The 12,061-nt window shown below is 42.6% G+C and overlaps 1 protein-coding gene across 1 annotated transcript in view; it reads left to right on the top strand.

Annotated features, from left to right (window-relative positions):
• The window catches only part of LOC140730104 (nuclear receptor subfamily 5 group A member 2-like), a 94,805-nt gene extending 91,263 nt beyond the window's left edge, over window positions 1–3,542 (top strand). The window contains exons 7-8 of the mRNA XM_073050241.1: window positions 2,309–2,590; window positions 3,008–3,542. Coding sequence (XP_072906342.1) covers window positions 2,309–2,556 — 248 coding nt within the window. The 3' untranslated portion in view covers window positions 2,557–2,590; window positions 3,008–3,542. The remainder of the gene's footprint in view (window positions 1–2,308; window positions 2,591–3,007) is intronic.
• Window positions 3,543–12,061: the final 8,519 nt, after the last annotated feature.

Here is a 12,061-nt window from a genome sequence, read left to right as displayed (position 1 = left end):
ATCATTGAAATGTTCCCACAACCTATGGACTCACTTTCAAGGACTTTTCATCTCATGTTCTTGATAATTATTGTTTATTTATTATTATTATTATTATCATTATTTATTTTTTGTATTTGCAGAGTTTGTCGTCTTGCATACTGATTAAACACCCAAGTTGGCGCTGTATTTCGTTGATTCTGTCACTGTTGTTATTCTATGGATTTATTGAGTATGCCCGCAAGACAATGAATCTCGAGGTTGTATATGATGACATATATTTACTTTGAACTTTGGAAGATGGAAGATGGTAGAGATAGTTTTTTTTACACAGAATACAGTGAGTGCATGGAACTCTCTGCTAGGGGTGGTGGAGCTGTCAGATACATTAGGGGCATTTTAAAGACTGTTAAGACAGGCATGTGGATGATAAAAACAGAGGGCTATGTGGGAGAGGAAGGCCCTCACTTGCCCTCTAATCCTTCCACCAGTCACATAAAGCTCCCCTCCTGTGAACATCTTGCATCCTGTTTGAGGGTGAGGGGTGGAATCTAGGGCGGAGTATAGGTTACGGCATGAACTGGCTTTCTCTTGTTTTGTCAAATAGACCCCTTTCTTTGTCGGGAAACATGCAGCAGAATGTGATTGGTGTCAATGAGCGGTTGATGGTCAGCACGGTCTCAAGGGGCTGAATGGCCTGTTCCTGCACTTTACGATCCTGCTGTAGGAAAGGCGCCATTAAACTGGGAAATGTGCAGAGAACATTAATGAGGATATTGCCAGGACTCGAGGGCCTGAATTATAGGGAGCGGTTAAACAGGCTAGAATTGTATTCCACGGAGACTGAGGGGCATCATTATAGAGGTGTATAATGTCTTGTGGGTATAAATAGGGTGAATACACTTAGCCTTTTTCCCAGGGGTGGGGAATCAAGATTCATAGGTTGAAGAGGAAACATGAAAGATTTAAAAATGATCTGAGGGGCAACACAGAGGCTGGTACGGAGTGAACTGGTATGGAGTGAGCTGCCAAAGGAGGTAGTCGAGGCAGGTATAACCTGTAGCTCATACTAGGTTACAGGGAGAAGGCAGGAGAATGGGGTTGAGAGGATAATAACTCAGCCATGATGGAATGGCCCAATTCTGCTTCTATATTTAATGGACTTATAAAAACAAGGTTTATAAGACAGGAGAGGTACATGAATAGGATATGTTTAGAGGGATTAAGGCCGAACATGGGCAGGATGGGACTACCTGGGGGGGTGGGGCACCGTGGATACGTTGGTCTGAGTGAGGTGACAGGGCCATAAATTGGTCTCAGGTCATCAAGACCAAATGATGTTCAAGTTCAAGTTTATTGTCCGTCAACTATACTCATGTTTATAGCTAAACAAAACAATGTTCCTCAGGACTAAGGTGTCAAACACAATACATTCAGTACTGTGCACGTGGACAGTATATAGCTAGGGAGACTACGACTTTTGCACAGTACTGTATTTGTCAACGAGGAGTGGAGAGTGAGTTTGTAAGTCTGGCAGGATAGAAGGATGTTGGGAATGGTGAGGGTGGAGTGCTGCGGGAGGGGTGTAACCAGGTGGCATTGAAGCAGTGCCAGGGTCGGGGCTGGTGTGGATACAGACACACCCAAGCCCTGAGACACCAGGCAAAGGGATTCGATTCCAGAAAATTGGTTTATTGATCAGAACAGAATGTCTCTCTGGTGCCTCCCACTCCCTCTTCTCTCCCTTCCCCTTTTCCCAGCCATGATTCCCCTCTCACTGCCCCCTTCCCACTCTCAGTCCACAATAGAGACCCATATCAGAATCAGGTTTATTCTCACTCACATATGTCATGATATTTGGTTTTTTTTTGTGGCAGCAGTACAGTGCATAAAATTACTTCAGAAAAGTGCAAAAGTCTTAGGCACCCTAGCTAGATATATATGTGCCTAAACTTTTGCACAGTACTGTACCTCAAATACAGCACCAAAATAGCATGAACATAGTATTATTAACAGGTGAAAAATTCTGTGGATGTACAAATTGATATCAAGTGCATTTACGACATGTAGTTAAATATATAGCAGGATTACTGTTACTGGTCCTATCATAAATACTATGTATGGGGTGGTAACAGGGTGTTCAGAAGTCTCACAGCCTGGGGAAGAAGGTGTTACCCAGCCGGACAGTACTCGTTCTAATACTGCGGTACCTTCTGCCTGACGGTGGGCGGTCAAAGAGATTGTGGGACGGATGGGAAAGTCCTGGACCATGCTGAGGGCTCTGTGAACTGATGTTACTGAAAGTGTCTCCGACCCTTGCTCCCAACAGATGTAAAGGTTCTGGAAAACCGGCATTTGATCGAGAGCGTTCAGGAGCAGGTACACGCCGCTCTCCTCGACTACGCCATGTGCAACTACCCCCAGCATGGAGAAAAGTTTGGACAGCTGTTGCTGCGGTTACCGGAAATCCATGCCATCAGTAAGCAGGCAGAAGAATACCTGTACTATAAACACCTGGGTGGTGAGGTACCATGTAACAACCTGCTGATCGAGATGCTTCATGCCAAGCGAGCTTAGAACCAAACCTCGATCTCCAGACTCCCAAAGGCAGGTTGTGGATTCCATTTTATATATATAAATATATATTATATTACTTTATATTATTACTAAAATCACTGTAATTTGATAGTAATAAAATGATTTTTAAGTATACAGGACCTATGTAATCTTGGAATACCTGAGAAGAATATTTTCAGATGTTGACCATGTTTTTCCTATCCTTGTAAAAATGTTGGCTTTATTTTGGTAAACCAATCTTCAGCGGGGCTGCAAAACTGCCAGCGTGTAAAGAATGGAGTTTACATGAAGTTGAGCAGCGTAACGGGCACTTCCGTTCACTGTGAACGCACTAAGCGTTCAGAGTTTACACCTGATTCTTTAGAGATGTACATTAGAAGGTTAGAAACAGGAGAGGGTTAGAAGGAGTTTGGCCGTGTGTTTCCCTGAACCTCTGCTTTTGCTCACGAAGGTCAGGGTAGAGTCGGTGTTTGAGATGCATTCCCCCATCTTGACTCTCCGTATGGACTCTGACAGAGGCACAATCCAAAGATCCCTAAGGTGAAGGTTTTCCACACGCCACACGACTGTGCATGAGAGGGAACGCCTTGTTCTGACTGAACATAAAATGTGTTGGTTCTCTGATATTTTCAGAGGTCTTTGCTATTGAAAACTGTAACCACATTAGAAATTACAGTGTTCCCTTCAGTAATCCTCTCTTCACACACCTGTACCTAGAACTGCACACCTGTACCTTATTTAATATTTGAAAACTGAAAGCACTTGTATTTTTATTGAGTTGCCAGCAGTTGTGTTTGTCATTTTTATGCTTTGAATTTGTTTTATTCTGAATATTATGGTAAATTGTACAAAATAAACCGACATAGAACAACTGTTTTATGGAAATTAATATTTCATGAGTAAACAACTGCTATTTCTCTCCTATTTAAAATTTTTTGCCATAACAACTATACTGCATAAACAGTTGTATGTTGCTCTTTCTCATGTTCGGTTCACCTTTTAGAGAAATAAACTGATGAAATTTCTATATCTGCGCTGTTCCCATTCATAAATCTGAGGGTGCCATAAAAATGTGGCAGGTTACCCAAAACCTGTAGATACAGGAACTTTTATGTCATTCACAGTTCCATTTTGCCTACATTTTTTAAGCTCAAAGTTCATTTATTATCAAAGTAAGGTTATACAACCTTGAGATTCATCTCCTCACAGGCAGCCACAAAACAAGAACCCCAAAAGAACCCATAAAAAAAATGATAAGCACCCAATGTGCAGAGAGACGAAAAACAAATTGTACAAACATCAAAAGTGGGCAAATAGAATTTAGAATGAAAGTGAAACAAAAAACTGTATTTCTATACAGCCTGTCACATCTTTTACAGGATTTTAATTCATCCAATAGTGGGGTAGTCTAGGACCAGAGGGCACAGCCTCAGAATAGAAGGATGTGCTTTAAGAACGGAGATGAGGAGGAATCTCTTTAGCTAGAAGGTGGTGAATCTGTGGAATTCATTGCCTCAGAAGGTTGTGGAAGTCAAGTCACTGGATATATTTACAGTGTACGTTGATAGTTTCTTGACTGGTGAGGGTGTCAAAGGTTACGGGCAGAAGGCAGGCGTTTGGGACTGAGGGGATAATAAACCTGGTGGGCTGGATAAATCTGGTGGATTATTCACCACTTTCTCCATGACTGTATGACTGCAAATGCCTAAGATCCTGTAGGGCTTGACAGGATATGGTAGATGTTGAGATGTTTCCACTGGTGGGAGAGTATGAACTAGGGGACATGGTCATAAAATAAAGGGACAGTCAACTAAAACTATGGTGCGTAGAATTTTTGCCTGTTAGGAACTTTCTGCCCCTGAGGGTGTAGAGGCCTGATGGAACAGACTTGATGGGCCAAATGGACCAATACTGCTCCTATGCCTTATGGTCTTATGGCAAAATAGGAAATCCTCCATTTTGTCATGGGTGATATTGGTTATATTGCTGTTTGAGGGAGTTTCTGCATCATTTCTGTATGCCTACAATAACTTCAAACAAATTATGGCAACTTCTTTGCCTGTTACCACAAGAGCTTGCAGAGAGTTTTCAGCACAGCTCAGCGCTTTATATAATCCATCCTCCCTCCAGGGACTCTGTCTGCATCTCTCTTGGTAAAGGAGCCAATATTCTCTCTTCCATTTCCCATCAGGCAGGAGGTAAAAAAGCCCAAAACCAGGGCTTAAGGCTCTCCAGGCTTAAGGAGAGCTTCAGGGGACACAGCTCAAATTAAAAGGACATCCTTTCAGAGCAGAGATGAAGAGGAATTTCTTCAGTGAAAGGGTGGTGAATCTGTAGAACTGATTGCCACAGATGGCTGTGGAGACTCAGTCATTGGGTATATTTAAAGTAGAGGTTGATAGGTTCTTGATTAGTAAGGGTGTCAAAGGTTAAGGGGGAAGTCAGGGAAATGGGGTTGAGAGGGAAGAATGGCCTTATACTGCTCCTGTATCTTATGCCCTTCTATCCCACTGTTATAAGACAATTGAAGAGTTCCTGAATACATAAGATGGACTCTTGATTTCAAAATCTACCTCAAGCAGAAGCAGTGTGTAGTGGGACTGTCGGAAAAACAGGCAGATAATGGGGCAAAATTGCAGTCAGTGGGATGAGTTGCAGTGTAACGGGGCAGTGTAACAACGTGGGAGTTGTATATAGGCCTCCAAATAGTTGCAAAGCTGTGGGCTACAAATAACAATGGAGATAGAAAATGTGCATCTAAAGGGCAAAGTTACAATAGTCATGGGGGATTTCAATATGCAGGTTGGTTGGGAAAGCCAGGATGGTGCTGACTCTGAAACCCAAGACAGAGAATTTATAGAATACCCATGAGATGGCTATTTAGAGCAGCTTGTGATTGAGCTCACTAGGGGATCAACTATACTGGATTGTGTGTTATGTAATGAACCGGATTTGATTAGGAGGCTTAAGGTAAAGGAACTCTTTGGAGACAGTAATCATAATATGAAAGAATTCACTCTGCAATTTGTGAGGCAGAAGCTAGGGTCAGATGTATCAGTATTACAGTTGAGTAAAGAGAATTACAGAGGCGTGAGAGAGGAGCTGGCCAAAGTTGAGTGGAAAGAGACACTAGCAAAGATGAAGGCAGAGCAACAATGGCTGGAGTTTCTGGGAGCAATTCAGAAGGTGTAGGATATATGCATCCCAAAGAAGAAGAGGTAAGATGATGCAACTGTGGCTGACAAGAGAAGTCAAAAACAACATAAAAGCAAAAGAGAGGGCATATAATAGAGCAAAAACTAATGGGAAGTTCGGGAAGTTTTTAAAATTGATCAGAAGGCACACAAAAATGCCTCAAAGAAAAGATGAAATATGAAGGTAAACTAGGCAATAATATCAAAGAGGATATCAAATGTTTTTCAGATATATAATGAATAAAAGAGAGGTGAGAGTAGATATTGGACTGCTGGAAAATGATGCTGGAGAGGTAGTAATGGGGACAAAGGAAATGGTGGATGAAATGAATAAATATTTTACATCATTCTTCACTGTGAAAGACATTAGCAGCATGAAGGAAGTTTGAGAGTGTCATGGGGCAGAAGTGAATGCAGTTGCTATTACCAGAGAGAATCTTGGGAAGCTGAAAAGTCTAATAGATAATAGACAGTAGGTGCAGGAGTAGGCCATTCGGCCCTTCTAGCCAGCACCACCATTCACTGTGATCATGGCTGATCATACACAATCAGTACCCCGTTCCTGCCCTCTCCCCATATCCCTTGACCCCGCTATCTATAAGAGCTCTATCTAACTCTCTCTTGAATGCATCCAGAGACTTGGCCTCCACTGCCTTCTGGGGCAGAGCATTCCACATATCCACCACTCTCTGGGTGAAAAAGTTTTTCTGCATCTCTGTTCTAAATGGCCTACCCCTTATTCTTAAACTGTGGCCTCTAGTTCTGGACTCACCCATCAGCGGGAACATGCTTCCTGCCTCCAGCGTGTCCAATCCCTTAATAATCTTATATGTTTCAATCAGATCCCCTCTCATCCTTCTAAATTCCAGTGTATATAAGCCCAGTCACTCCAATCTTTCAACATATGACAGTCCCGCCATTCTGGGAATTAACCTTGTGAACCTACGCTGCACTCCCTCAATAGCAAGAATTCCTTACTCAAATCTGGAGACCAAAACTGCACACAATACTCCAGGTGGGGTCTCACCAGGGCCCTGTACAGCTGCAGAAGGACCTCTTTACTCCTATACTCAATTCCTCTTGTTATAAAAGCCAGCATGCCATTAGCTTTCTTCACTGCCTGCTGTACCTGTAATGATAGTCCTGGACAGGATGAGCTACACCTCAGAGTTTTGAAGGAGGTGGCTGAAGAGATTGTGGAGGCATTAGTAATGTACTTTCAAGAATCGATGGATTCTGGCATGGTTCTGGAGGACTGGAAAATTGCAAATGTCACCCCACTCTTCAAGAAGAGAGGGAGACAGAAGAAAGAAAATTATAGTCCAGATAGCCTGATCTCAGTGGTTGGGAAGATGTTGAAGTCAATTATTAACGATGAGGTTTTGGGGTACTTGGAGCTACATGGTAAAATGGGCCAAAGTCAGCATGGTTTCCTTAAGGGAAACTCTGGCCTGACAAATCTGTTGGAATTCTTAGAAGAAATAACAAGCAGGATAGACAAAGGAGAATTGGTGGATGTTGTGTACTTGGATTTTCAGAAGGCCTTTGACAAGTTATCATCCAAGAGGCTGCTTGGCAAGGTAAGAGCCTTTGTTATTACAGGAAAGGTACAGGTGGTCCCTGCTTTCTGAACGTTCGATTTACAACAACTCCCTGTTATGAAAGACTTACATTAGTACCTGTTTTCGCTAACCAAAGAGGATTTTCGCTTTTGCGAGAAAAAGACGCTCCTGACGAAAGGTCTCGGCCCGAAACGTCGACAGCGCTTCTCCCTATAGATGCTGCCTGGCCTGCTGTGTTCCACCAGCATTTTGTGTGTGTTGTTGTTCACCCACTTTATACGTGAGTTTTCCTCGTGAAAAACTACAATGACCGTGAAGCCCTGTGCGGGCAGTTGTTTGCGCATGCGTGTACGCGCGTACGTATGCGTGTACGTGTTGATTTTTTTCTCCAAATCGATTTTGGTTCACTGTTTTTCTGAGTTTGATAAGTGAAACTACTCTGTACCCACAATATTTCTACTTTATATAGGGTGTAAATTTATTATATCATTCCTGCTTTTACTATATGTTGGTGTTATTTTAGGTTTTATGTGTTATTTGCTTTGATTTGGTAGGTTATTTTTTGGGTCTGGGAACGCTCAAAAGATTTTCCCATATAAATTAATGGTAATTGCTTCTTGGCTGTACCACATTTCGGAATACAAACAGTGTCACAGGACCTTCAGATTGCGGGGGGGAAACCTGTACTAGCATGGATGAAGCGGTGGCTGATTGGCCAGAAGCAAAGAATGGAAGTAAAGGGAGCCTTTTCCAAATGGCTGCCGGTGACTAGTGGCGTTCCACAGGGGTTGCTGTTGGGACTGCTTCTTTTTATGTTATATGTCAGTGATTTGGATGATAGAATTGATGACTCTGTGGCTACGTTTGTGGGCAATATGAAGATAGGCAGAGGGCTGGGTGGTGTTCAGGAATCAGGGAGGCTGCAGAAAGACTTTTGACAGATTAGGAGAAGGCAGGAGACTGGAGTTGAAACGGATAATGAATCAGCCATGATTGAATGGCAAAGCAGAGTTGATGGGCTGAATGGCCTATATCGGCTCCTATGTCAGAGATTGAGGTTTATGTGGAACTGGCATAGAAGAGGGCAAAATAGTTCAGTTATGATCATATAGAACGGTGGGATAGGATTGAGGGCTCAGTGGCCTTTGTATATTCATCTGAAAGGTACCTCCTCTGTAGTGTCCACTAGACACTTTACTCAGGTTTCTTCAAGAGTTGTACAACAGCACTTACACAAATGAAAATGAAATCCCATTATTTGTAACATGTTAGTTTTCCCTGAATGGGCATCACAGGTAGGCGCTGGCCTTCATCAGTCGGGGCACTGAGACGTTATGTTGCAGTTGTGCGAGATATTAGTGAGGCAGTACCCAGGGTATTGTGTACAGCTTTGGTTGCACTGTTACAACAAGATGCAACGAAGATGGAAAATGTGCAAAGGAGAATTAGAAGAATGTCGCCAGGTTGAGGGCCTGAATTATAAAGATATCATGAATAGAGGACGACTTTATTCCTTGAAGCCCAGGAGACGGAGGGGGAATTTTATAGAAGTGTATAAAACCATGAGCAGCGTAGGTCAGGTGATCTGCCTGGACTTGACGACCTGAGTTATAAGTAATGGTTGAATAGGTCGGGATTTTATCATCTTGTGTTTAGGAGAATGAGAGGAGATCTAATAGTGGTGTACAAAATTATGAGGGCATAGACAGGGTGAATGCAAGCAGGAATTTTTTTCCATTGAAATTGCGTGAGACTAGAACTGGAAGTCATGGTTACGGCTAAAAAGTGAAATCTGAGGAAGAACATCCTCACTCAAAGGGTGGTGAGTGTGCAGAATGAGCCATCAATGGAAATGGTAGATGCGGGACTGATTGTAAATTTTAAATGTTTGGATAAGTGCAAAGATGGAAGGGGCGAGAAGGGCTATGGTTTAGATGCAGGTTGATAGGACTATGCAGAACAATAGTTCAGCACAGTCTAGATGGGCTGAATGGCCAGTTTCTGTGCTCTACAAATCTATCATTTTGTTTACCCAACTGTACAATAATTTCACATCCTTGCCTCTCACATCTCCATGACAATCTAACTGAGGCTTTCTACTTATTTCACACTTATTAATTTCTTACTCATTTAATTGGACTAAAATTATTTTGATAATATATTTGGAGAATTTGATAAATAATATCATTTAAGAAGCTCTTGAATAAGTACATGGATGGGAGGGGCCTGGCGGGATAGGAGCTGAAGGGATAAAATTGGGACTAACTGGGTGAATGTGGAGAGGATGTTTCCTATATTGGGAGAGTCTAGGACCAGAAGCTCCAGCTTCAGGATAGAAGGATGACCGTTTAGAACAGGGATGAGGAGGAATTTCTTTAGCCAGTGTGTGGCAAACCCGTGGAATTTGTTGGCTCTGACAGCTGTGGAGGCCAAGTTATTGGGTATATTTAAAGTGGAGGTTGATAGGTTCTTGATCAGTCAGTGTGTCGAAGGATATGGAGGGAAGGCAGGAGGATGGGGTTGAGAGGGAAAATAAATCAGCCATGGTGGAATGATGGAGCAGACTCAATGGGTCAAATGGCCTAGTTTTGCTCTTCTGTCTTACGGACAACTTTATTGGCATGGGTTTGTTGGGCTGGAAGGCTTGTCTACATACTGCATTTCTCTCTGACTCCATATATTTGAGACAATTAAGCCTGTGATCATAAAGTCCTCCTGGTTACTCAGTAAGTGTGGTGAGGGAAGGACCTGTACCTCTTTTGTAACTCCATGGAAAGGCTTGTTCCAGCAACTCAGAACTTGCAAAAGAGCTTTTCAACCAATGAAGTGCTTTGGAAGCGGAGTCACTGCTGTAAAAACAGCCAATCAACACCCAGCAAGCTCCACCTCCCAGCAGTGTGAGGGTGCCCTTGTAATTTGCTCCTCATGATAGAAGACAGCTGGGTTTTTTTAGAAAGTGCTTCACTAAATGTGCTTATAAATCCTGCCCTACAATTGTGTTGTAGCTTTGATTTTGAACATATACTGACAGTTCTATAAAGTACTTATCAGATTTACAATTCATTTAATCAATGTTCAAACCTAGATATTAAAATATAGAGCTCTAAAAGTTGAGATGTGCCAAAAATGAATAGCAAAAAATGAAATAGTCTCTGAATCACTTTTTAAAAATCTCACGAGGGGCATAATTTTAGATAATTGGAAGAAAGTATGGGGGCGGGGGGATGTCAGAGGTAAGTTTTTTTTACACAGAGTGGTGAGTCTGTGGAATGCCCTGTCAGGGTGGTAGTGGAGGCAGATGCATTAGGGACATTTAAGAAACTCTTCAATAGGCACTTGGGTGCATGCGAACTCCATTTCGTCGTTTAAGAGAAGCTTGGATAGGTACATGGATGGCTATCATCCTGATGCAGGTCGATGGGAGTAGGCAGTTTCATGGTTTCAGCATGGACTAGATGGGCCAAAGGTCCTGCTTCTGTGCTGTACTTCTCTATGACTCTAAAAATGGAGGAGTATGGGGGAGGGAAGGGTTAGACTGGTTTTAGAAAAGATTTAAAGGTCAGCACAGCATCATGGGCCGAGGACCCTGTACTGTTCTGTGTTCAATGTTTTCACAGCCAGGAGCAGACAGAAAGGCACAAGGGACTGGTGAGTTCTTTAGTTCGAGATCTCTGCTTGTAGAGTGCCACTCTGGTGATAATTGGGGCAGGTCTGGGTACAGCGCAGTCCATTAAAGCTCTTCCCACCATTGCACACATCTACATGGAGCCCTATCACAGAAAGGTAGTATCCGCCACCAGGGACCCTCACCACCCAGTCATGTTTTTTCTCACTGCCTTAGGGCTCACGGTCAGATTCGGGAACAGTTATTACCCCTCAACCATCAGGCTCTTGAACCAGAAGGGATAACTTTGCTCGACTTCACTCGCCCCATCACTGAACTGTTCCCACAGCTTATTGTCTCACTTTCAAGGACTCTTCATCTCATGTTCTTAATATTTATTGTTTATTTATTTATTATTATGATTTTTGCTTGTCTTTCTGTTGTTTGTTTGGCACAGTATCATGGGCCAAAGGACCTGTACCGTGCTGTCATGTCCTGTGATCTATGTTCTATCTTATAAAGTCATAATGACCCTCAAAATTTATCTGACAATTACAAAACACTCAATTCTAAATGCTTTATTTCCTTAAAACAATACAAAATGAATAGACTGTACCAGCACTTGCAATTCCACACTGAATAAGAGCAGTTCAAAACTATAACAGACTGATCATTGAAACCTGGTCACTTTATGGGCTTGCACAAGTGTTCCAACAGCAAAACCAGAAATTGTTTCAATTGTTCCAATAGGGTGTATCAGTTAGACTGCATCTTTGAAATATGTAACATGCCTGTCACATGCAGCACACCAGTGTAGTGGTTAGCACAACACTTTACAGTACCAGCGATCTGGGTTCAATTCCTGGCGCTGTCTGTAAGGAGTCTGCACGTTCCTCCCCCTGACTCCATGCCTTTCCTCTGGGTGCTCTGGTTTCCTCCCACAGTCCAAAGACTTACTGGTTGGTAGGTTAATTGATCATTGTAAATTGTCCTGTGATTAGGGTAGGATTAAATCGAAGGTTACTGGGTGATGTGGCTCAGAGGGCCAGCAGGGTCTAATCTACCCTGTAATAAACTTCACGCCCCATCACTGAATTGTTCCCACAACCTGTGGATTCATTCTCAAGGACCAGACCACAGTCAAG

The sequence above is a fragment of the Hemitrygon akajei genome, chromosome 7 (genome assembly GCF_048418815.1).
Source record: "Hemitrygon akajei chromosome 7, sHemAka1.3, whole genome shotgun sequence".
Classification (NCBI taxonomy): Eukaryota; Metazoa; Chordata; class Chondrichthyes; order Myliobatiformes; family Dasyatidae; genus Hemitrygon; species Hemitrygon akajei.
The sequence above is the reverse complement of the archived record's forward strand: the minus strand, read 5'-3'. Positions and strand labels throughout refer to the sequence as shown.